Source organism: Myotis lucifugus, unplaced genomic scaffold (genome assembly GCF_000147115.1).
Source record: "Myotis lucifugus unplaced genomic scaffold, Myoluc2.0 scaffold_90, whole genome shotgun sequence".
NCBI classification, from domain to species: domain Eukaryota; kingdom Metazoa; phylum Chordata; class Mammalia; order Chiroptera; family Vespertilionidae; genus Myotis; species Myotis lucifugus.
Genome location: NW_005871138.1, coordinates 3,211,054 through 3,238,916, shown reverse-complemented (window position 1 = coordinate 3,238,916; position 27,863 = coordinate 3,211,054). Strand labels below are relative to the sequence as shown.

Below are 27,863 nucleotides of genomic sequence, written 5' to 3'. Positions count from 1 at the left end.
TTTGTACCTGATGTGATTTCAGGGCCCCACTGCCCACCATCACTTTCATATTCTGTCACCAAAGGAGTTCCACCACAGGGCCTTGCTTTTTAAAAAACAAGCATCTCTTGAATTTTCTCTTCATTCCTGACTTTCATTTTGGTTCTTAAGGAAAAAACTAACACATTGAGTGCTGACCTCATGCCAGATGTCACATTAAGCTGGTCATATTCATTGACTTGTTTAATCATCATCTCAGTGGTGAGGTATCATGGCCATTTTGAAGGTGAGGGAATTAGGAAGGGAAGTAACTCCCAAGGTCACACAGTTGCAAGTAGCAGGCAGGAGTAGTACCCAGTGTTCTGCATCCCAGCCCCCTGTTCTTCTCTGAGGAGTAGGAGCAGGGGCTGGGGGGCCATCAGGATTCCGCAGTACTGGGACTCCTAAGCTGCTGGCTCTGGTTGCAACTCTGCTGGTCTCCCTCCTCCAGTCGGACCCTTTGGGGCTGAATGCGACCCCACTGCCCCAAGACTCAAGCTTGGTGGAAACCCCTCCAGCTGAGAACAAGTCCCGAAAGCGGCAGCTCTCAGAAGAGCAGCCAAGCGGCAATGGTGTGAAGAAGCCCAAGGTGAGTGTCTCAGCTTCCTGGTAGGCAGCTAGCAGGTTCCCTGCAAGGGCTGGGCCTGTCAGGTTAGTCAGGAGGGGAGCCCAGTGCACAGCTCCCCAGTGTATACAGCGCTGGAGCCATCAGCCAACTCTTCTAACTTGATGCCTTTGACTCTTTTGCTCCAGATCGAAATCCCTGTGACACCCACAGGTCCATCGGTGCCCAGTTCCCCCAGCATCCCAGGAACCCCAACACTGAAGATTTGGGGAACATCCCCTGAAGATAAACAGCAGGCAGCTCTCTTCCGACCCACTGAGTGAGTCCTTGTTGGTTGGCTTGGGGGCACCCATTGTTGGTGCCTGGGACTGAGGTTGTGGTGACGGCAGGGTGCCCTTCCTCCCTTTTTCTACTTTCCTCATTGCTCCTCTCCATCCCCCAAGGGTGTACTGGGATCTAGATATCCAGACCAACGCTGTCATCAAGCACCGGGGCCCTTCAGAGGTGCTGCCCCCGCATCCTGAGGTGGAGCTGCTCCGCTCCCAGCTCATCCTGAAGCTTCGGCAGCACTACCGGGAGCTGTGCCAGCAGCGAGAAGGTAGCTGTCTCCTGGGCCACAGCCTCCTTTGTTTTCATCCACCCTTAGCAGGAGCAGGGGTTGGCCAGTTGGGCCTGGGGATGGCACTCGAGCCCAGTGGTTGAGAGCATGTGCTGTAGGGGGACAGACCTGTTGGAGTCCGTTCCACTAAGTGCTGGTTCTGTGTTGTGACCTTGGGCTCATCACTTAGCCTCTCTGCACTTGGGTTCCATCATCTGTAAGATAGGGACAATAACAGTGCCTACATAAAGGGTGGCTGAGGTCAGTAACAAAGCAAGAAACAATTATTAACACTTGCAGAATGCTTACTATTTGCCAGGCACTGTTCACAGCCTTTTTATGATCCGTAAAAGCGCATAAAAAAGAGTAACTGTACCTCACAGGATTACTGTAAGGAGTAAGTGGAATGGAAAGTGCGCAATAAATGGTAGTTTTAATTAGTAAATAAATCTGCCTAAGTTTGCTGAAATATAGAACGCCCCCCCCCACTTTCTTACCTTATGTAACACTTATTAACATACTTTAAAAAACTAGTGATTGTCAGATGTTGCTTAGAATGGAAGCCCCTGACAGTAATAACAGTCATGTCTTATTTCCTGTTGCACCTCCAATGCCCACACAATGCCTCCTGAATTCAGACCATCATCAGTCTTCCTGTTCTGCAGGCATTGAGCCCCCTCGGGAATCTTTCAACCGCTGGATGCTGGAACGCAAGGTCGTGGACAAAGGCTCTGACCCCATGTTGCCAAGCAACTGTGAGCCAGTTGTGTCGCCTTCCATGTTTCGTGAAATCATGAATGACATTCCCATCAGGTATAGCCCCACAGCTGATGGCCCAGGGCTATTTAGTTTGTGCCCAGTTCTGTATAGAAGGGCTCCAACTCTGTCCACTCTCTAATCTAGGTTATCCCGAATCAAGTTCCGGGAGGAAGCCAAGCGCCTGCTTTTCAAATACGCAGAGGCGGCCAGGCGGCTCATCGAGTCCAGGTTTGGCTCTCCCCTGCCCCCAGCAGGAAGGGTCTGTGATGGGGGGCTGGTTTCACAGGCCATTGGCTCACACTCAACAGCACTGTCATTGCTTTTGGTGGCAGAAGTGGGGTTAGCTCCTAAAGGCAAAAGAAAGGCTGTGATGCAAGTCCAGGAGTTGATGGCTGAATGCCGGTGGAAGTGGGATGAGAGGAGTAAGGAGGTTGGAGCAGACCCTTAACTGCTGGTCCCCCATGTGCCCCCTGGCAGGAGTGCATCCCCTGACAGCAGGAAGGTGGTCAAGTGGAACGTGGAGGACACCTTCAGCTGGCTGCGGAAGGACCACTCAGCCTCCAAGGAGGACTACATGGTGAGTGGCCCTGGGTAAGGTCAGTGGAAAGGCTCTGTGGCCACTTCCTCCCAGAAGCCCACTCTGCCTGCCCAGGCTGGGCAGGGCCTCACAGCAACCTGCTCAGCAGACCTTTGATACTCATCAGTCCCCAAACTCATGTGAATGGAAATGTTTGTCTAGGCTCCTGGCTTTCTCCCAAAGAACATTTCCATTAAGATTCTTAATGGAATTCTGTGCTTGGCTACCATCAGTGGCTGCCTTTTCAACTTAATGAACAATCGACATCTTTTGGAAACAGACTGACAAACGGTCTTTTCTTGGATGTGTGTGTTCATATATTTAAGAGCTACCACAAGATTCAATTCAACTCCCTACTTTAATGTGTCCAAAACATTTTTTTTTTCCTGGCCCAAACCCATCTCTTCTTTAATTCTCCATCAGCACTAGCAATGGGCTCTCTTTTCAGGACTATTTTTCACAAGAGACAAGGTTTCGCACTTCACGATAGTAACTGTGTACTTGACACGTAGAGATTGACAAAGGTAGGTCTGTGCTCAGTAGCCAGAGTGACTCATTTTCACTCATCTGACTTTCACATGTGACTCAGCAAAATTACAAATGCCCACAATTATTCTTGCAAGTTATTAAAAGCTCAAATTTCAAATCTACAGTGATCAAGGAAGGATCCCATTTTATAATGTTCTTTCTCCCCAATAGACTACAAATGCTTTGTAAACAGGGACTATGCCCAGTTGTCTGTTTCCCTACCAAGTAGCATGGGATCTGGCACAGTGTAACCCCAACATTAAATTATGGCATTTATTGGACACTTGCTATATGCCAGGGGCTTGTTAAGCCCTTAACAGGAATGACCATATTTAATATTCCAACTGCCTTGCTAGGTAAGTATTTCATGTACCCTTAACAGTGAGACATAAGATTCCGAGACCTAATGAAACAGCTAATAAGTAGCAGAGCCTGTTTCTAAATGAGGACGGCTGCAATCCAGCAGCCCTCCCCTGCCTGCCAGCTCACTAGAGCCCTGTCTCCTCCAGGATCGCCTGGAACATCTGCGCAAACAGTGTGGCCCCCATGTCTCGGCCGCGGCCAAGGACTCCGTGGAAGGCATCTGCAGTAAGATTTACCACATCTCCCTGGATTATGTCAAACGGATCCGAGAGAAGCACCTTGCCATCCTCAAGGAAAACAACATCCCAGGTAGGAAGCCAGGTGGAAGGGACCGTATCCATCAGCTCTATCCTAGGCCCTGATTGAAGGGACAAGTGAGACAGCCTCAAGGCATAACTGGTTTGGGGTGGCTCATTCCTCCAGCAGGGTCTGGGACATGACCTGCAGCGTCCTTTGGCCAGGGTTCTCAGCACTCTTCTAGGAAACGAGGAAGTAATGAGAAGTGGGAGAGAAAGACAGGCAGGGGCTAACTAGTTAGTTGGACCTTCATTCAACTCTGTAAGCCTGTTTTCTCAAATTGAGGTATGAGCCGAAACCGGTTTGGCTCAGTGGATAGAGCGTCGGCCTGCGGACTGAAAGGTCCCGGGTTCGATTCCGGTCAAGGGCATGTACCTGGGTTGCGGGCACATCCCCAGTAGGGGTGTGCAGGAGGCAGCTGGTCGATGTTTCTCTCTCATCGATGTTTCTAACTCTCTATCTCTCTCCCTTCCTCTCTGTTAAAAAATCAATAAAAAAAAAAAAAAAAAAAAATTGAGGTATGATACCTGGCCAGTAGGATCATGTGAGGATTCAGTGGTAACTTAAAGTGGTTGGCCCCCAAAGACCCCTAAGTGAGGCACTGTAACTGTTGTGATGAGGGTGATGCAGTTCTACTTCTGCATGGCTTCTGAGCCTGCTTGCCTGCCAGGCCCCAAGGCATGGCACACTGGGGGCCTGTGTCGTCAGTGCAGTACAGAGCACATTGACACAGGCCACCAGTGCTTGCCCCTACTAATCACCTGGCCGTGTCCTTTGTTACTGAACCGTCGGAGCTACACTTACTCCTCAGTGGGGTGGGATGTACCTCCCTTGGTCACTGGGATGGGGTGGGCAGCCCCTGGCACACTGGTACAGGTTGTCCAGGGTGGCCCCTCATTGCTCTCCCCGTCCACAGAGGAGGTGGAGGCCCCAGAGGTGGAGCCCCGCCTGGTATACTGCTACCCAGTACGGCTAGCTGTGTCTGCGCCCCCCATGCCTAGTGTGGAGATGCATATAGAGAATAATGTGGTCTGCATCCGGTATAAGGGAGAGATGGTCAAGGTCAGCCGCAACTACTTCAGTAAGCTGGTAAGAGCTGGGGGAAGGGGAGGCGGGTCTCCACAGGTGGGAGAAGGGAGGGCTGGATCTCTCTTGACCCAGAGTCCTCAGCAAGAGGCCAGTGACAAGGGAGCCCCCTGCTTTGTCCCACAGTGGCTCCTTTACCGCTATAGCTGCATTGATGACTCTGCCTTTGAGAAGTTCCTGCCCCGAGTCTGGTGTCTGCTCCGACGGTACCAGGTATAGGTCTGGGGTAGCAGGGGAGGGCTCCTCTGGACGGGGAGACCGAGCGCCAGATGCTGACTGTGGCCACTCTGCAGATGATGTTTGGCATGGGCCTCTACGAGGGGACAGGCCTGCAGGGATCGCTGCCAGTGCACGTCTTCGAGGCCCTCCACCGACTCTTCAGTGTCAGCTTTGAGTGTTTTGCCTCACCCCTCAACTGCTACTTCCGCCAGTACTGCTCTGCCTTCCCCGACACAGATGGCTATTTTGGCTCCCGCGGGTGAGAACCAGGGACTACTGGGCCCCTCCTGCCCAGGCCTGGGAAACTGTCAGTCACAGTGCAGATCCCACCTTGGTTAGCTGCTTTCTAAATGCTTTGGAGTCAGGCAGTCTCGGGGTAGTCCCTGCCTTCACCACACCAGATATGTGACCTTGGACATATCCCTGAACCTCTGGGAGCCTATTAACCCCCTACCCCAACCAAGCCTGTGGGTTTCTTAGCCAATTAGCCCATATTTGGAATACTGGGAGGAAAGAGAAATGGTGATACAGAGCTCAGAAGCCTTACAGACTAATTGGGTGAGGGGGTGGGGTGGTGGTGAACACAGATAGGAGATGATGTCTCCAGCAGGAAGACAGGGCCATGCCAGCAATAGGGAAAGCTCAGCAGCTAGGGAATTCCTGGGTGTGGTGCGTGCTCTGGTGGCAGTGGGGTCAGAGCTGGATTTGAGCTCCAGCTCCTCCACTAATCAGCTTGGTGGACTTGGGTCACCAAACCTGAGCCTTTGTCCTCATATGTTCGATGGATATGGCCACATCTTGCCCCAGGACGAATTAAGGACGAATGTTGGCCTCTGGCCTCACCAGGGCCATCTCTTCAATGTGGCTGCCTAAGTGTGGGGGCAGCACCTGTTTCTGGCTGAGGGACTGGGACTTAGAATGCTCACCTCTGTCCCCAGGCCCTGCCTGGACTTCTCCCCGCTGAGTGGTTCCTTTGAGGCCAACCCTCCATTCTGCGAGGAGCTCATGGATGCCATGGTCTCTCACTTCGAGGTGGGTATGCTGTTCGGGGGTGGGGGATGGCAAGCAAGATTGCCAGCACCTGGAGGGCAGCCGCTGACATCCACCCCGTGCCACCTCCCACAGAAACTTCTTGAGAGCTCACCGGAGCCCCTGTCCTTCATCGTGTTCATCCCTGAGTGGCGGGAACCCCCAACACCGGCGCTCACCCGCATGGAGCAGAGCCGCTTCAAACGCCACCAGCTGGTCCTGCCCGCCTTTGAGCATGAGTACCGCAGTGGGTCCCAACACGTCTGCAAGAAGTGGGTTTCCAGGGAGGGCTGGGGGAGAAGGCTGGGTTGATTGGGCCAGCAGAGCCCTACCATGAGCTGCTGCCTCTGCCCACAGGGAAGAAATGCACTACAAGGTGGTCCACAACACAGCCGTGCTCTTCCTGCAGAACGACCCTGGCTTTGCCAAGTGGGGGCCAACTGCCGAGAAGCTGCAGGAGCTGAGCACCGCCTACCGGCAGTCAGGCCGCAGCCATGGCTCCAGCTCTTCCTCCTCCTCCTCGGAGGCTAAGGACCGGGACTCAGGCCGAGAGCAGGGCCCTAGCCGCGAGTCCCACCCCACCTAACACATCTTGCGGGGAGGAGGAGCCCCAGGGTGCTAGTATGGACTGGGACTCGGCTCTTGGGCTGCCAATGACATAGGAAGATTATGGCTCTGCCAAGGCTCCCCCTCCCTGCCCCCCTGCCCCAACTTCCCACCTCAAACTCCAAGTCCCCTGTAAATAGGCCCCATACCTCTCCCCACCTTCTGTGCCACCTTGTTTCATTTGTAAAAGTAAATATAGAAACCCTCCGGTAAGAACGAGTGAGGGTTTTGAGGGCAGAGAAAGCTGAGGAATCTGGAGCCTTCTGGGATCACACCTCTGTACGTCTAGGTTCACCTCATGACCCCTGGGCCTTAACACCCCACCCCAGGGCTCCAGGGTCTAACTCCTCACCCTGCTGTCCCCACAACTGGGGCCCTGGTGGCCTCAGCCCGTGCCCAGCAGGTCTGGAGTCCAGAGCCCTGCACCATCTATCTGGTAAGTCCCTAACTCCCAGAATTGAGCCTGTGCTGATCTATGTGGGGAGCTGAGGGCTGGCAGCTATGCCCAGGTAGAAAGTTAGACCCCTGCTGGCCTTGGAACCACCACAGTATGTGGGCAGCCAGGTGTGTTTTACACTCAAGTCAAGGTTCCGGAGGAAACATAGCTCAGAGCCATCACAGGCTGCTCCTCGGGGCCCAGGGGGAGAAGCTGGGGGCCCTCACGGGCTGTGTGGGGCCACTGTACTTACAGAGGCCAGGCTGGACGCACTGCAGATAGGCTGCCTCCACCTCAGTCCCCACTTGTGGCTGTAACAGGCTCCACCTTTCCTTCTCCCCAAGTCCTTGCCTGCTTCAGGCTGTAGCAGCAAGTGGACAAAGTGAGCCAGCTAGGGCTGGACTCTGGTCCCTTTATTGAGAGTAAGGCCAGTGGGTCCATCCAAACAAAAATAAATTTCTTTCCCAAAGCCTGCCTGCAGGCTGGGGCAACCAGCATGTCCTGGCTGGTGCCCATAGCTGCCCCACCCCAACCCCCATAGCACAGGTCTGGCTCCCTTGGAGTGACAGGATGCTGGCTGCTCAGTATCTGGAGATCCTAGGTGGAGCAGGGAGGTGAGTCCTGGTGGATTCCCTCCACCCCCAACAGGGCTAGCCCCAATATCCATGGTCTGTGTTGTGCCCCTGGGGCTTAGTCATCGGTCAGGGTGATGACGTCGTACTCGATGCCCTGGTGTTGCAGCTGTTGGATGTGTTCGGGCACTGTCTCCTCTGTGCCAAACAGGCCCTGGGCTTGGGCCATGGCAGCATCAGCCACCGCTGCCAGGGGAGGGGAAAGGATGGTGAGCTGAGGCCCCAGAAGCTAGGCCCGGGCCCCATGGTCTTCAGGGTCCAGCACCATACCTGTGACAGCTGAGTGTGCTGCAGCCTCTAGCTGGGCCTGTGTGACGAGCTGCTGGCTTGGGGACACAGGCACATACTGGATCTGGAGGGGAGAAGCCAATGAGACGTGGCCTTGGAAGAGCCCTACCCATGCCCCAGCTTCACCTGGTTCCCCAAGGACCCTACCTGGGACTCCTGAAGGAATGGAGCTCCTTGTTCGTACTGGATGTGTGTGATCTGGCCCTCCTGTACCTGGAGAGAAGAAGCCAACCTGGTGATCCTAGAAGGAGGTTGTCCATCCTCCTCACATCCCACTCTCACCCTAGGCATGGCCTACCTGGATGTGATGACCCTCTGGGACCACAACATATTCCTGAGGGAGCAGGTGCTGAACTCCGTCCTGAGAAATGATGTATTGTACCTGAAAGGTGGAGAGGAGGCAGGTGCTAGGGCCCTGCTCATCAGGAGCTCAGTGAGGATGGTACAGCAGGGGGCCAGGGACACCATTGGCAGTTGCAAACACTCATCCTGGGAAGGGTGGTTTGGAAAGTCTTGCTTCTCCCCAATGTGGGGTCTGGCGAGGGGCACTCACAGCGGAGGTGTTCAGCAGTAGCTCACCTGGTTGTCGGAGGTCACTAGATGCTGTACCGTCTGGCCATCTGCTGTGGTGATCTCTTGTATGTAAGTGGCTTCCTCCTGCCACAGCCAAGCCAGCTCTAGCCTCAGCTCTCCATGTGCCCCACCCCTTCCCTTGACCTGCAGGCAGGGCCCCCAGTGCAGGCTCTCACCTGATTGGTCACTGTCTGCTCCTGGGCCACGATGATGTGTTCCTGGCCCAGTGCCTGCTGTAGCTGCTCTGGGCCCAGGACCCCATGACTGGACTGGAGTGCGGCTGGGCAGAGAGGGGAGGATGTTCCACTCAGGGGCTCCCGGGAAGTCTGAAATGCCCTGGCCCCACCATGGCCCAAGGGTACTTTCTAGGGCAGTGGCTCAAGTCCCTGGTCTACCCTGGGTCCCCTGGGGCAGCTCACTGTGCAGTGTGGCCAGTGTCTCGTCATCGCTGTTCAGGATGATGGTCTGGGTGGGGGTCCCAGCTGGGGCCCGGGCAGTAGGGGTCCCTGCCTTTCTCCCATCAGGACTATGTAGTCGCTGGATGTGGAACTTGAGGTGCCCGTTCCGGTTAAAACTGCAGGGGAAGGACGAAGGCTCAGGGGTGGCCCTACCATGCATGCCCAGCAGCCCCAGCCTATCTATACCCAGCCTCACCGCTGCCCGCAGAGGTGGCATGAAAAAGGCTTCTCGTTGGTGTGGGTCAGCATGTGCCGCCGCAGGTCCTTCTTGTTTTTGGAGGCAAAGCTGCACTGGCTGCACTGGTGGGGCCGCAGGCTTGAGTGCTGCACCATGTGGGCCTGCGGAAGGGGCAGAGTAAGGGCATCAGCTGGGTCCAGACAGAGCTTCCACAGATAGCAGTCAGGGAACCTATCCTCTGAGGTGGATCTGGGAGGAACTGGATAAAGAGTACAAACCAGACGGGGATTTTGGTGCTGTGTACCTGGGGAAAGCCAGAGGCTCTGTCATTAGGTCACTGTGAAAATCCTGCCCCTGCTCTCAGACTCAGCTTATCCCTAAGGGTACAGGTACGGATGAAGGGACCTCTGACCATCTCTCCCAGCCCTGACATTCTAGGGCCCTGAGCCCTGCTTCCTCACTGAGGTAGTGTGAGGCTTCAGTGTATGGTTGGATCTGAAAACGAAATCCTTGGGTGAAGGGATTTCTGGGAGGGAGGCCCCCAAACTGGATCATGAACCTGCCCCAGAATGTCCCCTGAACTCCACCCTCCATATTCTAAATGACTCGAATTTCCCTAAGCATGACGCATGCGGGCACACCTCCTCCATGACATCTCCTAGCATCCCAAGTCCCCAGGACACGTGCCATCGTTCACTCTGGGGACACTGTCAGGCATCGGTCATGTCTGGTCTTCCCCCAGACTGAGCAGCCTGAGAAACTTGCTGAGTCATCTCTGACTAGAGAGGGCTGGCTCGGAGGGGTGCTCAGTCAAGGTTTGTGACAACAGAGGCACAGGGAGCAGCACCTACCCGGACCTCAGGCCATTGGCGGGCGCTGAAAGGGCAGTCTGGGCACTTGAAGGCACTCGGCCCGGCATGGGCCCGTTTGTGACTCTCCATCTCAGCTCGGCCATAGAAGGCCTCGGCACAGATCTTGCAGGAAAACTTCTTTGACGCTGCAGATGGTGGGGAAGGGGGCACTACCAGGCCCAGGGCTTTACTAGTTGCAGGAGGTGGGGAGGCAGAGCCCTGGGGGTCTTCTACTGGGTGGGTTCTGGCTGGAGATGAGGGCTCAGGGCCGTCTCTGGGTGGCCCCCCACACTGCAGCAGAGGCCACTTGGCTCCAGAGGCCAGAGCATCAGAACTTGGGAAGGAGATGGAGCCATCTGCAGTCAGCTGTGGAGACGGGAACATGAGGCACCGAGGGAGGGAGAGATGGGAAAGGAAATGGGGCGTGGTGAGCTACCCAGCCTCACCTCGATATGATGCAGTTGGGTCCCATCGGCTGCCATGATGTAGTGGGTGCCAGCTTCTTTCAGGGTGTCACTCACAACCACAGCCTGGGCTGCCTCCCCTGGGGGCTCCTCACTGTAGGCAGAGAGGAGGGGAGCGGTGAGTCAGGGTACTAGGAGGGGATGGAGGGCCCCAACAAAGTCATCAACCAAGGGGTGATTGCACCACAGATGGACCTCTGGATTAAATCCTGGCTCCGCCCTTTGCCAGCCGAATCTCTACTGTCTCTTCTGTCATTTGTGCCATGTGCAGAGTACTGTCTACTGTCTCTTCTGTCATTTGTGCCGTGTGCAGAGTACTGTCTTGCTCACCACTGGTAATCCTGCCTCCAGCTTAAATCTGGTCCAGTTGGAGCGGCGGGGCTGACAGGGACCCACAGCCCAAGAGTAGAGGGCAGATGCTGAGACAACTGCCCAGGTGCAGGCCTAGCCATCCAGACTCCCATCCCAACTACACAGTTTGGTGCTTGGATCCAGGGCTTCCTCAGATTGCCCAGGGGTTTGGTCAATAGATGAGATATAAACGTTTCTGCCCCCAATTCGCTCAATGTGGAGGAAGCCAAGAGCAGATGCCAGGCCTCCAATGCCAGCAAGGGTACCTGAGTTCATTCCAAAGGTCAGAACTGGAAAATACCTTCAGGAATTGTTCAGAACAAAGAGCACAAGGACTTTGGAACCAAAGGGAGCAGGGCTAAAATCCTCACTTATGTGGCTGATCTTAGGAGAGTTAAACCTCCTTAGCCTGTTTCCTCATTGTAAAACGAGGGAAATGTGGATCTCACAGGAATGGTGTATAGGTGAGTTCACAAATTTCAAGTGCCTGGAACATCTAAGCAGCCAAAAGATCACTTCTGACCTTCTGAGAAAGATACAACTCCCCTATGGTCCAATCACTTTATGTACGCACTAGAGGCCCAGTGCACGAATTTGTGCATGGGTGGGGTCTAGCCAGTGATTGGGGCGGATTGGGCCAGGTGATAGTGGGAGGTTGGCCGGCCGGCCCACCCACCCTGATCAGTGCTCAATCAAGGCTGGGCTGGCCAGGGGGGGAGGGGCCATGGGCAATTGGCCAACGGGCCCCGCCCCTGATTGGGGTGGGGCAGCCAATTAGGGGCAGGGCAGGCCATGGGGAGGGGCTATGGGCTGGCTGGCCTCACCCCCAATTGGTGTGGCAGGCTGATCAGGACTGGGCTGGCCTGGGTGTGGGGGCACAGGCTGATAGGGGTGGTGGGGGCTGATCAAGGGCCACCAGCTGGCGGGGGAGGGTGGGGGGAGGGCCGTGGGTGGTTGGTTGGCTGGCCCCAACCCTGATTGGTGGTGGTGGTGGGGTGATCAGGGGTGGGGCCAGCTGGAGAGAGGGGCCGCAGGCGGTTGGCTGGCCGTCCCTGCCCCTGATCAGGGTGGGGGCCTCATCAGGGGCGGGGCTGGCCAGGGGGAGGGGCTGCAGGCGGTTGGCTGCCAGCCCCACCCATGATCAGTATGCTGGCCACAGTGGGCATTGTAGTGACCAGTGGTCATAGCAACCGGTTGTTCTGGTTGTTACAGCATTCTGATCACTGGCTTTTTATATATGCAGATTAGGATTTTTACCTCCTGCCAACTAGGCGTGAATGGGCAGGGACCTCTTGACTCCCTGTAGCATGACTACAACTGGCTGAAGGGGACCTTGCAGGTGGCAGGCCTTACCTGTAGGGTGTGCCAGGAGCTGATGTCCCCTCTTCCATAGGGGGTGCTGTGATGACACTGTACCCAGCCCCACTGAATGGACTGGGTGCCAGGGTGATCTGCTGTAGGTCAGAGGGGCCTAGCTGGCTCTCAGCAGCTACACCGCCCCCCGGCTCTGCGACGTGGAGGGTTACCACTTGTGGAGCTGCACTTGCTGAGGAGGGCTGCCCACCAGGGGATGCTAACCGTGCTTCCGCATCCTCTGACTTCACCACAGCCACCTGCAACAGCACAATGCATTCTGAGCAGGTCTGTGCCAAAGAAGCTAGTGTTCAAGGCTCTTTTCTATCTCAAAGCTCACCCAGGCTCTGGGCAGACCCAGTGCTGCTAGTACTCATTTGCACAGCCCCAACTTTGTGTTCCTACCGAAACACAGCCTGCCTTTCCAGATCCCACCCAGCTACTGGAATTACACTTAAGAAGAACAGGGTAGAGCAATACTGCCCCCCAGGGGTATTGGGCAATGTCTGGAGACATTCTTTGGTTGTCACAATTGGGGGCAGGCGGGGTGCAACAGGAATCCAGCAGGTAGAGGGCAGGGATGCTGCTAAACATCCCAGGATGCATAGGATGGCCCCGCAACAAAGAATCATCTGGCCCAAAGTGCAAAGGTTGAGAAATCTTGGGGTAGAGGGACAAGTGGCAAACCACTTTAAGAAAAAAAAATAAAGTCAGAGTGCGATCTTAGATCTCACTCCAAAGTCTGCTTCAAATGGATTAAAGACTAAATATAATAATAAAACTCTAAATATGTGAAGAAAAAATGTGGATAATTTTATAATCCTGGGGTAGGGAGATTTTTCTAATTATGACAGAAATATGCTACAAGCTACAACAAAACAAATCATAAAATGAAATCAGGAAACAAAGAAATTGGAGTGTGTGTGATTGGGATTTAACAATTCATATGAGAGATAAAAGATGGACTTCCTTTATATACAGAGCTCTTGCAAAGCGATAATAAAAAAAGACTAACAACTTAATTTAAAAATTGATACAGGACACCCACAAGTAAGTCAGATAATAAAATGGTCTATGAACATACAGAAGTTCAATCTCATCTATGATCGCAAAATTATAAGTTATGGCCATGAAGTATACTTCTATTACATTGAAGAAAGTTATAAAGCCTGATGATGGCCAGTGCTGGCAGGAGCGTAGAGAAACATGCTCTAGGGGTGGTCATATAAATTGGCATATCTTCTTGTGAGGCTTTATACCTTCAGACCCACCAATTCTACTTCTAGGAGGTTTTTTTTTGTTATTTTTTTAAATAAAAGGTTAAGTACATGAAAATGTATGTGCACTAAAGCACTGCCTTGAGTTAATGAAAAACTGTAAACCACCCAACCAATAAAGGAATGACGAGGTAAATGTTGGACATCTGTCTGATGGAAGGATGTGGAGATGTTGAGGAGACCTGTATGTGCCTGTCAGGCTGAGGCCCCCACACTGCTGAGTGAAGAAAACAGGTTGTTGATGAGATGACCAGTGTGATCCCATTTTTTAAGGAACAAAAAGTCTGTTAGTGTGCACATGGACAAAACTGGAGAAATGCTTATTAACCTGCTAACAGTGGGAAGGGAGGAATGTTAAGAACTTTCACCTTATTGTAGAACATAATGTTCATTTTGTTATTTTACAGCATATAGTTTTGTAATTTAAAAAATGGATTATACTGGCACGAGAAGAGCAGACAGGTGAGTGTGTGTGGGAATCTAGAGAATGATAAAGGGGACATTTCCAACCACTGGGGAAAATTATTTGATATACTGCACTGGACAGCTTTTGGAAAAAATATTAAGTTAGTTCCCGACCTTTCTGCATACACCAAAAATGAAATGGAGTGAAGATTTAAGTGAAAAAATGAAACCCTAAGAAGAAAGTCCAAATGAATTTTATATAGTCTTGGGGGTGAAGGAGGCCTTTCTAGGGATGAATACTAAAGGCAAAAACGATTAAAAACTGATACACTTAACTATATAAAAATGTAAAACTTCTCTACACCCCCAAATGCCTCAAGCTAAATCCTACACCAGGCTCCCTCCTCCATGGAGTTTTGTCTGTCTCCCAGCCCCTAGCAGCATGTTACTGCTCCAAGTTATTGAAATTTATCATCTCAAATACATACTCTACATCTTTTCAAGAGGCTGGGAGACGGAGGCACACAAACTTCTCCCTGCCTTGTAGAAGTGCGAGGAGGTGCAGAGGGAGAGGAGATGGGGGAAAGGGGATCCTGAGCAGCTGGATGAAAGAGGGAGGAGATGACGAACTCAGGGGAGAGTGTGGGCTTGAGGTGCATGGACAAGACAGAGGTCTGAGATGGAGACAGCCCCAGAGTCCTCAGGCTGTAGGAGGTGTCATGGATGAGGGCACTAGGTTAGGAGGGAGGCTAGTTCAGACCCACAGGCACAACAGGGTGGCCACAGAGCTAGGAGAACAGGACCCCAGAAGGCATGGGAAGCAGTGAACACGGCTCAGCATTGCAGAGGTTGCTCGTGACTCTAGAGAATGGAGTGGGAGATCCTCTGACCTCCCTGCCCTCCTGAAGCCTCCTTGGCACAGCTGCTGCTCCTCCTGTGCACGTGCCCGCTGGGTGTCACCCACTAACTGGGAGCTCCCTGCGGGTGCAGCACGTCTGCTTCATCACTCTCCTCTCCTCCCCATGTCTAGTGAAGAGGAGGTCCCCAGGTGGCTCACCTGCAGGGCGGCACCCCCCAGCTCCCGCTGAGCACTCATGTTTAGCAGCAGATCCAAAGCTGTCTGTGTGGCCATGGCAGTTGACTCCTCAGCTCCTGGGTTGGTGGGACCCGAGACTTAGAAAAGGCTGGAAAACTGGCACCAACACCCTCCCCCATCTTCTAGCATGAGCCCTGCCCAAGCCCAGTACCCAGGCTCCCACCCTTCCTCAGAGCTCACCTTGCTGGTAGATGATGGTGGCGCCACCCAGGGTGTCAGAACAGAGCAGTGGGGGGGTCTCAGGTGACTGGAAAGGGGCTACCTCTGGGGGAACCTGCAGGGTGGGGATATGGCCAATCCTGAGAGAGAGCAGCTCAGATTCCAGTGCCATGTACCGAGCACCTCCTTTGTATTGAGCATTTTATATATGTTGGCTTGTTTCATCTTCACAACCACTTTTAAATTAACAGCTCAATGTTACAGATGAACTGACTGAGGCTCAGAGAAGTGAAATATCTGGCTTATGATCTCACAGCTAGTGAGTAGCAGAATTGGGACTTGAACACAAGACTGATTCCAGAGTCTGTGTTCTATCAGCACATTGTGATGGTCCATCTTTGTGAGGCTACATTCTCAGCTACAGGACTATTTCTTAGCCTCTCTTGCCGTAAAGTGTGGTCACATGGCTGAACAGGAGTTTCTGGTAAAATTCACAAGGAAGACACGTGGATAGATGGCAGACATCCTTTTTGCCCTTCCCCGATCCCTTCCTCTGCTTCTTGCCTAGGATGTGGCTAGGAAGGCTGGAGCTCCAACAGCTTTAATGAAGCATGAGGCAACCACAAAGATGGAAGGGGTTTTCCTAACAGAGAGCTTGGTCCCTGATGACAGACCATGGAGACGCCACACCAGCCCTGGAGTGATCTTTGGACTTCCTTTACGAGAAAATAAACTATCACCATATTTAAGCTGCTGATATTTTCCCTATTACTAGCACTGGAAAGCCACCCCTACTCTGAGCTTAGGGTTGGCATGTCTATGCCTCAGCTGCCCTTTATCACAATCCAGAGAGGCAGGGATCACTTTGTTGCGCCCATTGTGCAAATGAGGATGCTGGGAGAGGTGACATCACACTGTCATCCTGGTGGAGGCCCCAAGCCCTTTCTGTCTGTTGTCTGCTTGGCTGAGCTTACCTCGCGAGGTCCTGGGGGGCTGGGGGTTGGTCCAGGGGCTACACTGTGCTGCTGCTTCAGCTCCTCAATCTGCTGCAGAGAGAAGAATGGGCGACGGCGGGAGGGGGGCTCCTCCGGGTGGCGCCGCCCCCACTCCTCGAAGCTGCTTGCATGCCGGCACCGTACGTGCAGGCGCAGATTCTTCTTGTGCCGTGTGCTGAAGTGGCAGTACTCACAAGCAAAGGGCTTGGCCCCTGTAGGCACATGTGGGGGATGCTTATGCCTACCCACCCCCTTACCCATCCTCCCAGAGAAACCTTCACCACCCCAAGGACCTCTCCAACTCCCGGATTCCTTCCTGAGCTCAGACAAACACATGTGCTGTCCATGGTGGTGAGCCAGGACAGAAACAAACCTGGTTCGCCCTCTGCACTCAAGCCTTCCTGCCAGTGCCTACTTTCAAGGTCACATGATCACACACTCCTCTTGTGTATCACCAGCTCCCAGGTAGACAGAAATCTGGTGAAGGAGCCCCTGACTTCCTTTCTCTAATCTTCCCTAGTGTGCCTGCCAGAGGGCTGGGAACCAAGGAGAATAAAAACCAACTGTTGTACACCTTCCACAGGGCAAGCATAGACTGATGCTGTTTCATGTCCTGAGGGCAGGGCCTCTCTAAGACCCGTTTCTAGCCCAGTGCCCAGCACAGACAGGGCTCAGGGAACAAGTGGAACTCACTTTTATAACCACCAAGCGGTAGTTCTATTCCCCCATTTCACAGCTAATAAAGGCTCAGAGAGGGAAAGTGACGGCCCAGGGCAACCCTGAGAGCAGTGAGCTGAGCTGGAACTGGAGCTGAGGTTAGAATGGCTCCCGCAAAGGGGACTCCCTTTACAATGGAGGGGTTCCAGCTGCTCACGTGGCTGCAGGGGAGGAGGAGGAAGAGGTCTGACTGGGGACCAGGGCAAGGTGAGGGCTGATAGGGAGGGGTGACTGGCCTGACCTGTGTGCTTGACGGCCACGTGAGATAGTAGGAAGTCCTCGCGGAAGGTGCGATAGGGGCAAAAGCTGCATTTGAAGGGCTTGTCGCTGACATGGGACAGTTGGTGGTTCAGCAGCGCCTTCTTGTCTTCACAAACAAACTCGCAGAACTCACACTTGAATCTGGGGGTAGTCAGAGGGAGGGCAGCTCAGCAGTGGGGTGGGGGTGGGGGTTGCTCCAGCCCCAGAGGCCTCCCAAGGGACATACCTGCGGTTGGCGACAGCCTGGATATGTGTGAGAAGGTGCATCTTGAAGGTGTAGCGCTTCTTAAAGGACTTTCCACACTGTAGGGGATGGGCTGAGTTGGGTGATGGATCACCCAGGAAGGCCTCCTGCCCCGACCCCTGCCCAGCCCGTGGCCCCACCTACCTTGTCACACATGTGGGGCTTCTCAGTGCTGTGTGTCTTCATGTGCTGTGTGAGTCTCTTCTGCATGGGGTAGACACGGCCACACACGGGGCAGGGGAAGGAGCTCAGCTTCGGGGTCTGAGGAGGGACAAGAGGGGGCCAGATGGTGAGATCTGGCTTCTTGGCCCCACCCCCACAGCAGCTCTGTAGCAGGCTCCCTTCCCAGGCTAGGGCCCCAGACTTACGGGATCTGGCCTCTTCTTCCTGGAGAAGAAAGCACAGGAGTTAGACCATTGCTTCTCCAAGCCCACCCAATACGCCTAGACCCAGTCTCAGCCCTGAGTGTCCCGACTACCCACCCAAGACCCTTTCTTTTAGTTTGCTGGGGGAAATGCTAAAAGGGTACTGTAAATAAGGTCTGCACTTCACTACATTTGGGAATGGTGTATTCTTCCTCTCAGTCACAAAATACATTTGCATTTTAAAGTTCTGAGAACTCCCACAGGAAAGAATGCTATTGTACTAGTCGGTTGACCTGGTGTCCCCAACCTTATTTGGACACAGAACTCCCCTTCCTTTTTATTGTCTTAAGAAAACCTGTAAGCACTTTGGAGAGCTGGCTTTCCCACACACATGGTTTCAGATCTGAGGACTTGTAAGAACTTTTACAACATAATATGTGGCCCAACAGTTGGATTTTTGCATCACAGCCCCACTTGCTGACCAGTCAGCTGACTGTTGAAAAATCCAGTTGCCATGACTGATCAAAAAATGAATGATGTAACATGGGGAAACTGTTGATTTGACACATTTATATGTATCATTATGAAAAAACAAAACCAATAATCTAAGTTTATAATTTTGTTTCACTAGCAACCCTTCTCCTTTTACTTTTTAAATTATTTTTAAATATATTTTTATTAATTTTAGAGAGGAAGGAAGAGGGAGAGAGAGATAGAAACATCAATGATGAGACTCATTGATTGGCTGCCCCTTGCATGTCCCCTATTGGGGATTGAGCCCGCAACCCTAGCATGTGCCCTTGACCAGAATCGAACCCAGGACCTTTCAGTCCGCAGGCCGACGCTCTATCTACTGAGCTAAACAGGTTAGGGCAACCCTTCTCCTTTAAAGAACCCTGCAAGTCTTTGGTTCATACTGAGGACTGTGTTCTCTGATTTGCAAATCATACACAATAATTAATTAATTTTTGGAATTTTTGTTAACAGATCCACCTAGTGAATCCCTGTATCCAACCTCTGCTCACTGGTCCTCCTTCCTGTGAAGCTAACTTCCTGAAGCTGCAGACCTAATTTTAATTCAGCGAGCCATCACTAGGCTCCTAAGGTTTTTTGTTTCGCCATGTACTTGTCCTAAGTCTGCTCTCTCAGTACCATGAAAGATGAGTGTTGACCAGGAGTCTGAAAATCTTTAGATCCCCTCAACAATGTCTGTCTCCATTTTATAGAAGGGAAATGAAAGCTTGGAGCAGGGAAGAGACTAAAGAAGGAACCTCAAGGCCCTGCTCCTGCTGTCTGAGCCAAGTGATCAGGGATAAATCGCCTTGTCTTCCCAATGTCTATAATGTGCTGTGAATGGGCCTGGCCCTGAGCTGGTACTAACTGGAACCACTGTTATTCTGAGCTCCCACTTCCCCACCCTGTCCCCATTCCACCCACATCCACTGACCGGTCCCGGCTGTGCACGGCTGCATGCCGGATGACGTCTTTCCTGTAGACACTGGTGTAGCTGCATTCATCACACTTGTAGGGCTTACTGCCTACATGGTTGAACATGTGCTCCTGGGAGAGAGGCATAGGGATAGTGGATTGGGGCTCAGATTCCCCTCCTGCCACACCTCACCTGTGCCCACAGCTCTAGAATTGCTGTGGGAGCAGGCTCGAAGAAAGAGGGAGTGCTGCCAGCGCTGGGGCCTGTGAGGGCTGGGGACCCACCCCAACAAGCAGACCTGCTCTGCACCAGGCCCTGTTCTGCTGACCACTTGATAGAGGAGGAAACAGGCTCAGACAGAAGTGACTTGCTGAGGTCCCACAGTGACCTTGTGAACTTGAAGTTGAACGCAGGCAGCACAACTCCACAGCCTATGCCCTCCCCACTGCAAGATGGGGTAGCCACCCCTGCCCTCACCATTGGGTTGCCAGAGAAAACTTCCAGGTCAAAGGTCCCTGTCTGAGGAAGCACTGTGTGCAGAAAGCACAGGGGCTCTGGCTATTTTTCCTTGAGAACCCCCACCCCCAATGATGGCCAACTTGCTGCCTCACTTTGGTCCAGCCAAGCTGTGGTTCCTTGGTCAGTAAAATGGGATTGTTGACACCTACCAGGGACCTCCTCGGGCTGCCCCAAGATGAAATGAGTGGCCTGCAAGGCCTGGGCCCCTCTCATGAGACACATTACTGCCATCTGCTGGAAAACTTCCTAACACACTGAATTAGATAAAACCAACTTTACTGCCACCTGCTGGCAATGGTGGTGAACAAGCAAATCTATGAAGTCCACTACACAAACAGCACACCTGAAGATGCCATGCTGCTGGGCAGTGTGTGATCTGTAAAACCGCCCGTGGCAGCCCAGACACGTGCCCCGTGAAACAGCAGGAGAGGGTGCCTGGGAAGGACCTCTACCTCCACTCCCTCTTGGTGCCACCAGGCTTTTTGCCTTCTCTCATCCAGCCTCCCTTTCTCCCGTGCCCTGTGCCTTCCCCTTCCCCTTCCAGCTGCAGCGCACCTTGAGCGAGGACCAGCGGCGTGAGCGATAGCTGCACTGAAGGCACTTGAAGAGCTGGGGGTCTCCGGCCTCGTGGGAGTTTACATGAAAGCGCAGGTCCTCATGGGACAGAAAGCGGGAGCCGCAGATGCGGCACAGGAAGGGCCTCAGAAGCGGCTTGGGTGACTTGTAATAATACCTGCCAGGAGGGTGTTGAGGAGAGGTCTGGCTGGGCTGGGGCTGTCTGGCTGCGTCCCTGACCCCCATCTCTGTTCCCCTTACTTGCGGTATTTCTTGCCTAGGAAGCGCCTGGAGGGTCGGCCACGTCGGCGGGGTGGGGTGTCGGGCTCCTCCTGGCAGGTGGGTGCTGCGTTCTCTGCGTCCGACTGGCTCACATTGGGCTCCACAGGAACCCTATCGGCCTTACCCACGGCCACCAGGTGTCCTGGGCCTGAGGAGCTGGGTACCTCGGGTTCCTGTGGCTCTGGAGGGCTCTGTCCACTCTGGGAACTCACTAGAGGCTCTCCTTCCATACCTGCCAGACATGCCAGATCACAGATCAGCCACAACACACCAGGACAGATGTGGACAGGTGTGACACAGGCCAGCCAAATATTTCCCCCCACACACGGCCACCATCCACTAATGGGCATGTCAGGTCACAGCACAGACGCAGCCCGCAGGTGGTTAGAGTGCAGCACAGCACGACGTAAGTGTGACCGTCAGGGGCAGCAGTCAGAGACCGGGGGACCTATCAGTCAGGAGACCTGCGTGCTAGGTTCAGCTCTGTCACTGACTTGCTGTGTATCTTTAGGCAAAGCCAGTCCCTCTCTGTGTCTTCATTTGGCAAATGAAGATGATAATTGCTTATCTAGTGACCTCATGAGAACATTCTAGTCTGGGAAGCAACAGCAGCACTTTAACATTGGTTTCTCTAGGGTGGCTGGAGGGCAGACAGGAGTGTTATATATTCAAACACATCAACAATATCTCAATACAATGTTTTAAAAATTAAAAATGATACAGACAATGCTGGTAACATTCTGTTTCTTAATTGGGGTGCTAGGTTATACAGGTGTGTTCACTTTGAAAATTCACGCCGAAACGGGTTTGGCTCAGTGGATGGAGTGTCGGCCTGCGGACTGGAGGGTCCCGGGTTCGATTCCAGTCAAGGGCATGTGCCTTGGTTGCGGGCACATCCCCAGTAGGAGATGTGCAGGAGGCAGCTGATCGATGTTTCTCTCTCGTCGATGTTTCTAACTCTCTATCTCTCTCCCTTCCTCTCTGTAAAAAATCAATAAAATATATATTTAAAAAAAAAGAAAAAAAAAAAGAAAATTCAGAGTTATGCACTTTAGGTGTGCTTTTCCAAACATATATCTCAGTAAAAAGTTATTTTAAAAAGAGACTAAAAAATAAAACAATTTCCTCCAAACTGCATGTACAAAGACAGCTACCATGTGCCTTTTTGTGTATATTTATGCCTCAAAGCAATCCTAAGACAGGTGCCGTCACCTGCATTTACAAAAAGGGGATTCGAGAGGCGAAGTAACATGCTACCGGTCACACAGCCAGTAAATGGCAGAGCTGGCATGAATGCCATGAGGTGCCCCAGGCTGTGATGCTCTAAGCTTGTGCTGCTTGGACAGTCTCAGGCCTCAACTTTGTTGTTATTTCAATAATAATACTTAAAACTTATCTTATTAGTTCAGCTATAAAGACTCAACCTCCTCCTGCTCTGTGACAACGTACCACCGAACAGTCTTTTCATAAAGCTGAGGTACCTTTTCTTAACTCAGGGTTTCTCAAGCCTGGTCTCAGAGGGATTTCCCCTTTATCAGGAGGCCAGCCGGCCACCCTGGTTTGAGCCATGCTGCTCTGCACAGTACACTGTCCCCAGGCCTCCACAGAGGCAAGCAGGAAAGGGTCACCCCTCAGCCTCATCCTCGAGGCCCCTTCCACGACCAAGTCTCACCCTCTGGGAGGTCTGAGGGCTCCAGGCAAGGCAGCTTCCGGGGCCGGCCAGGCCTCCTTCGGGGTCTCAGTGTGCTGGGAGTGGGGCGCTGGGGCCGCAGCTGTCGGCCGCGGGGCTCATCCTCTGCTGGATTGTAGTCACTATCCTCTGTGGGGACAGTGAGAGAAGGTGGGCATCATGCTGGACCCACCCTTTCAGCTCTGATCCCTTGCCCTGCTCCCCCGGAAAGAGGCCCACGTCCCCACCCCTGCCCACTCCTCCTTCATGCCCACCAGTGATGCCTCCTCCAGACAGCCCTCCCCATGGCTGACTGTGCACATCCCTTTCCAGGCTCCTGCAGTCCTTCCTCTGCACCTTTCCTGACACCTACCATTGGCTTATACAGCACTTTGACATGATTTAGAAAAAGGCACCACTTCCTAAAGACACTTTACAGACACTGTTAAGAAATAGTTGAAATAAACATTCAAGTCTATAAACGCTATGACTGTGCAAGATACAGTCTATGAAAATGCAGATGCTATTGGCTGAATGTGGCTATCAAGCCCCTGAAATGTGCCTAGCCTAAACTGAGGCATAGTGTAAAATACACACTAGATTCTAAAAATCAGTATAAAAAAAAAAGAAGGTAAAACAACTAATAATATTTTATAATGATTGCAAGTTGAAATAATATTTTAGATATATTGGGTAAATAAAATATACAATTAAACTTAATTCCACCCTTTTTTACCTAAAATATATATATATCTCTATCTATCTATCCCTGGCCAGTGTAGCTCAGCAGTTAAGAGTGTCAGCCTGTTTTGATTGCTGGTTGCCTGTTCATGTTCATTCCCCAGCCCATCTCTCTCACATCGATGTTTCTTCTCCCCGTCTCCTCCCGATTCTCTCTAAAAATCAATGGAAGAAATATCCTCAGGGGAGATTAACCAAAAAATGTCTACAAAAAAGAAAAGTACGTATGTGGTTTGCATTCTGTTTCTGTTGGATAAATGTGAATGTGGCCCTCTTAGTTGTGGTTGGTGCTTTTTCAGTGCATAGCCTACACAACAACACACAGAGGTTCTGATCCCAGCACCCAACTCCTCTGTCTTATACGGAAGCACCCGTGGCTGCATCTGTGCCAATTCTGTTTTCCTGGATCTCCATGAGGGCCAGAAGGAGCCCAGTATTTGTTGATGGGGGTGGAGGTAGCAGACCTGGGAGCCATGTGGCCTACCCTCTAGGTCATCAATGGCACCGGCATCTACAATGTCATCATCGTCTTCCTCCTCTGGTGCCTCTTCCTCTTGGGTCTTGGTCGAGGTACCCCACTTCCGTGGACGTCCCTTCTTACCAGCTGCTGCTGCTGCTGCTGCTTGGGGTGGAGGGGAGGTAAGACAAGCTTCCATGTCTGCCTCTCTGCACCCCATCCCCACCTATGCAGTCCCAGCCAGCTAGGCTGCTATCAACGTACCTGGACGGAAGTGCCGCTCCCGCATATGGCGTAATAGTGTGGCCTTAGTGCTACTCCGGTACTGGCACATCTTGCACTTGAACTGCTGTACTACCACCACCTCCATCATGGCCTCCAGGCTCTGCAGATCTGGCTCCTCGGTGCCAGAGGCTGGGGGAGGCTGTGCTGGGGAGCTGGGTGAACCCCGTGCCTCCTCAGATGGCTCCAGGCATGTGGATGTGGATGTGGGGCCGTCGGCCAGGGCCTCAATGGCTGCCAGGCTGTGGACTAGGGTGGAACTGGACATTGGCGATGCTATGGAGGCACCTGGGGGTTGGTGAGGGAATCAGAGGGAAGGGAAATGGAGGGGCAGGCTGGCCATGAGCTACAGCTGTCCCTCTCAGGCAGGCCCAGGGATCCTACAAGCCAACTCCCTACAAGAGTAACAGTGGGGAAACTGAGGCCAAGAGCAGTGGCTAAACTGGCCAGATCACACAGTGAGTTTGTGGCTAAGCCTTCCTCTCCTAGTCCAGCCCACTGCAGGGCTTCCTGGGTCTGGAGCCTGGCGTCTTACCATCATCTGGTCCCTGCAGGATCAGGTACTGTGTGGTCTCGGCCCCACCATCCTCAGCACTGGTTACAGTTATGCAGCCTAGAGAGAGATGTGGGGAGGGAATTCCCAGCTGACAATGACAATTGTCATTGCCCACATTCATTCTGGCTCACCTGGGTGACCGCAAACCAGCTGCATCATCCCTCTGAGCCTCAGATGCCTATCCCCTCCCCATCCACCCAGGGCAGGGCTATTGGAAAGCCTGGTTTGTATGCCATGATGACCTAGTCATACAGATGCCATGGCTATCCCCGCTGCCCCACCTTTGACCACTAAACCTGGAGTCCCCCTCCTTCCTCTCTGAACCTCCCCAAGGTTAAGGCCCGCTTCCGGCCCCAGTTCCTCAGGGCTGGCTTTCCAGACCATCCCAGGGCTTTTCCTTTACACGCATCATTAGTAGCAGGTACCGCTTGGGAAATCATGAGCTCTGGAATCAGACTGTCTGAGCTCATGGCCCAACAGTTGCTAGTGACAGTGGGTAAATTATTTTACATCCTCTGTTCCTCAGATTTCTCATCTATACTGCAAGGATCATAATAGCACCTACGTTTTGGGGTTCCTGGGAAGATGAATGAGCTACTGAATATAAAGTGTTTAGAACAGACCTCAGTATAAAGTTAGGTGTTACTGTTTCTGTATTTAAGGAGCACTTATTAGATGCCAGACACTATGCTAAGAACTTTACTGTGCTGCCTCATTAAATCCTCACACCATTTTACTGCTATGAGGCAGGAGTTACTGTTGCCATGTGACACACTCAGAGTGCGAGAGTTATTTTCCCGAATTTGCACAGCTGGGATAAGCAGAGATGGTTCTTCCGGACTCTGCAGGGAAGCCCCAGGGGGCTGACTCTTGCCACCCTCTTCCTGACTTACTCTGGATGAGGTCTGGCCCAATGGTGGACTCGATGATCTTGTCAAAGGCTGAGCCCAGGTCTGAGGAAGAAGCCGTGCAGTCGGACACCAGCATGTTGGGGTCTGGGAGTGCGCTGGAGTGCACGAGAGTTTGGGGGCCACCCGTCACCCCTGCCACTGGCCCATGGGACACAGAAGATGAATCAGGGAGGTAGCCATGGGGCAGGGGGTCGGTGCTTGAGCTGCTCTCAGATACCTCCTCCTGGGGGACAGGAAACAGGGAAAGAGGGCGTTAAGGAGCCAGGGATGGGGCAGGGCAGGCTGCCACCTGCTAGGTAGAGCTCCTAGGCCCAAGGACATGGTGAGCAGAGTTACCCACACCCTCAGCCCCACTGAGTACTAGTGAGAGAAGCCCTCTGGTTGCAGAGCTCCCCAAGAACAAGTCCCAGGCACCTGGCTCTGGTCAGATGAAGGGCCCCACATACCCCACACAACAGCCAGGCACAGCTATTTCCACTGCACTTCTGAATAAGCTATTCCCACTGCCTGAAAGGCTTCCCAGCATCACATCACAGCTACATCCTACCCAGCTTGCTCCCCGCCATTTAGCTGGTACCTCTGCTTGGAGGCTGACCCTGACCTGAAGGCCAAGTTAAGACCTCTCCGTCTTCAGTGCTGCAGTCGCCTGTGTCCCCACATCACATCACCATTTACTGTGCAGTGTAACACCTCCCAGGTCTGACTGTACCCTCTATAAGGGCTGGGGCCACATCTGTCTTGTTCCTGCTGTATCACCGGGATCCAACCCAAGCTGGGCACATGGTGGGCCTATCTCTGCTGAATTAATGAAACCCTGGAGCCCAAAGGGGGGCCATTGTTGTGCACCTCTATAATGTGATGTCTTGAAATTGGTCACTGTCTTGCAGATAACAACAGTAATGGCTAATACTTGAGTGTTTATCATGTGCTAAGCACTGTTTTAATAGCTTTGCAACTGTTAATTCATTTGATCCCTACAAAAACCCTATTGAGGTAGGTATATTCATCATTCCCACTTTCCAGGTGAGAAAACTGAGATCAAGAAATTGGGCAGCTTGCTGAAGATCACACTAGGGAGGGGGCTGGGGAAGTGGCCGAGCCGGGAGGAAATGGTCTTACAAAGTGTTTCCAAGAGAATGTCTGGCGGGAGCTCAAAACAGAGCGCGCCCAGAAGAAGGCATTCCTGCTCCGTTTTACAGACAGGCAGACTGAGGCTCAAAGAGATGCTCCGTAAACAGGAGGCAGAGGCAAGACTTGAACCAGGAGACCCGGCTCCCAAAGAGCGAGGACAGCGGGTCAGACGACAGCCTCTAGTTGAGTCCTGGCTCTGCCAGCACTCGGTGCCCCGATTCCTTTTCTGTACGAAGTGGGAGAGAGTGGTATGTGCTCTACAAGGTCTGAGGTGGAAACGAGCAAACCCACGTTCGGGACTCCCAGTCAACCCAAACCACATGTTCCTTACAAGCCGGCCTCGCCGGCTGCCTCCCCCCGGCTGCCAGGCACGGCGGCCCGGGGTCCCCGCCGCCACCCACGCCGGCCAGCACGGCCCATACCCGAGAGCGGCTGCCGCGGTCCGAGCTCTGCCCCACTTCCGAGTCGTCGGCCTCCGCCGGCCCCGGGGCTGCCGCGGCGTCGCTGCTGTCGGCGGACACGGCTTCCGAGGTGCCCACACCCAAGCCGCTCTCAGAGGGCTCCTCGGGCTGGCCAGGCCCCGGGCCCGCGTCACTACTGCTCTCCACCTCGTTTTCCTCCATGGGCTCGGGGGGCCGCCCGACCAGGGTGCGCAGGGTCCGGGGCCTTCACTCTGAGAGAAGAGGAGACAGGTGGGCCCCGTCACTGCCGCCGGCAACCACGGCCCACCCAGCGGCACCCGTGCGCCCATTGCGCTGACGAACAGACTGAGTCTCCGACCGGGCGGGTCTTTCTCGTGTGTAGAGAGGGAAGCTTCGGGAAAACGGGACCGAGAAGCCTTGCTTCCCAGCCCAGGGCCCTTCCCCACCCCCGGGAGGGTGGTCAATGGCGGTATAACCCTTCTCTCCTCCCCTCCACGATTTTCTCGGCGTGGGTCGCTCTAAGGGTCCCGTCAGGGCTCAGTGGTTCCGCCCTTCGGCATTCCGAGTTCCCCCGGGTGCAGGGTCGGTGGTACAGCCCACAGGCCCCCTTGGTCAGTGGCTCGCTCCCCCTTCCCCTACTTCCTTGCGGAGGGGGCTGACAGCTACGGTCCCGGGGCCTGGCGACTCGGGGCTGTCCCCGGCGCTGCCTGCGCTCCAGGCCCGACGCCATCTTGTGGCGGCGCCGGGTTTCCGCTCAGGCAACTGCGAGAGCGACCAAAGGGCCTGGGACCCCAGGGCCCTGTTCGGACAGCCCCGCCGGCCGGGACCTTGCTGCCGGGTATTCCCGCAGTGTGGGTCCACTTCACGGCAGGATGCAATGGGGCGACTTGACTCTACCCGACGCTCACCTGACGCTTCCGTGACCGCGTTTCTCTCCGACTCCGGCATCGACGAGGTCGCCATCTTATTTTGCCTGCTGCGGAGGGACCCATCGGCTTAGCTTGAGCCGGAACTACTTCCTACGGCGACCTGGGGAAAGACCGGTTTCCAGTGTGCCGGAAGGTGTCCCTGAGGCCACAAAGTCATAGTTGAGTCTGGAGAGGGTCTAGGATTTATTTGTCGCCTAGTATGCGTGACGGAGCCCGCTACGGGTCGGGGGAC

At 53.5% G+C, this 27,863-nt stretch overlaps 2 protein-coding genes across 20 annotated transcripts in view; one reads left to right on the top strand and one right to left on the bottom strand.

The window, feature by feature from the left end:
* The window catches only part of PCIF1 (PDX1 C-terminal inhibiting factor 1), a 51,833-nt gene that overhangs the window by 4,923 nt on the left and 19,047 nt on the right, over positions 1–27,863 (top strand). For 5 of the 10 annotated variants that reach the window (XM_014458088.2, XM_014458091.2, XM_023756205.1 and 2 more), the window contains 13 exons: positions 470–607; positions 772–902; positions 1,027–1,181; positions 1,820–1,994; positions 2,085–2,168; positions 2,418–2,517; positions 3,555–3,717; positions 4,622–4,794; positions 4,918–5,004; positions 5,085–5,269; positions 5,949–6,042; positions 6,136–6,311; positions 6,397–6,858. In XM_014458088.2, the coding sequence (XP_014313574.1) occupies positions 470–607; positions 772–902; positions 1,027–1,181; positions 1,820–1,994; positions 2,085–2,168; positions 2,418–2,517; positions 3,555–3,717; positions 4,622–4,794; positions 4,918–5,004; positions 5,085–5,269; positions 5,949–6,042; positions 6,136–6,311; positions 6,397–6,625 (1,890 nt within the window). In that variant the 3' untranslated portion in view covers positions 6,626–6,858. Of the gene's footprint in view, positions 1–469; positions 608–771; positions 903–1,026; positions 1,182–1,819; positions 1,995–2,084; positions 2,169–2,417; positions 2,518–3,554; positions 3,718–4,621; positions 4,795–4,917; positions 5,005–5,084; positions 5,270–5,948; positions 6,043–6,135; positions 6,312–6,396; positions 6,859–20,240; positions 20,375–27,863 lie in introns of those variants that run through there. The other 5 variants (XR_002829911.1, XM_023756208.1, XM_023756207.1 and 2 more) reach the window with 4 other exon arrangements.
* On the bottom strand, positions 113–27,863 carry ZNF335 (zinc finger protein 335). Of its 10 annotated transcripts, none has more exons than XM_023756202.1 (28): positions 27,611–27,863; positions 26,703–26,953; positions 25,132–25,372; positions 24,218–24,295; positions 23,665–23,970; positions 23,428–23,568; positions 22,206–22,352; positions 20,513–20,765; positions 20,252–20,429; positions 19,196–19,308; positions 17,752–17,770; positions 17,528–17,644; positions 17,366–17,442; positions 17,120–17,280; positions 16,141–16,373; positions 15,188–15,281; positions 14,969–15,063; positions 12,230–12,489; positions 10,508–10,619; positions 10,062–10,427; positions 9,229–9,371; positions 8,994–9,148; positions 8,751–8,854; positions 8,581–8,658; positions 8,300–8,383; positions 8,149–8,214; positions 7,984–8,065; positions 113–1,396 (listed from the first exon to the last, which is right to left on the bottom strand). In XM_023756202.1, the coding sequence occupies exons 2-28, from the start codon at positions 26,901–26,903 to the stop codon at positions 1,368–1,370; spliced, it is 3,933 nt and encodes a 1,310-aa protein (XP_023611970.1). In that variant the 5' UTR covers positions 26,904–26,953; positions 27,611–27,863; the 3' UTR covers positions 113–1,367. The 10 variants fall into 10 exon arrangements, with proteins under 10 accessions (XP_023611970.1, XP_023611965.1, XP_006091421.1 ...); XM_023756197.1 differs by lacking the exon at positions 113–1,396 and adding an exon at positions 7,474–7,899 and having other exon boundaries at positions 27,611–27,859; XM_006091359.3 differs by lacking the exon at positions 113–1,396 and adding an exon at positions 7,474–7,899 and having other exon boundaries at positions 23,428–23,565; positions 27,611–27,859.

Bases quoted from the DNA above. Each gene is read 5' to 3' on its own strand.
- ZNF335 (XM_023756197.1), bottom strand. From the start codon at position 26,903: ATGGAGGAAAACGAGGTGGAGAGCAGTAGTGACGCGGGCCCGGGGCCT. The intron at 16,374-17,119 runs GTCAGGCCAGTC...ATGTGCCTACAG, and splicing joins CGTGGCCGTCAAGCACACAG to GGGCCAAGCCCTTTGCTTGT. The intron at 8,384-8,580 runs GTGAGCTACTGC...TCCACCTTTCAG, and splicing joins TAGTGACCTCCGACAACCAG to GTACAATACATCATTTCTCA.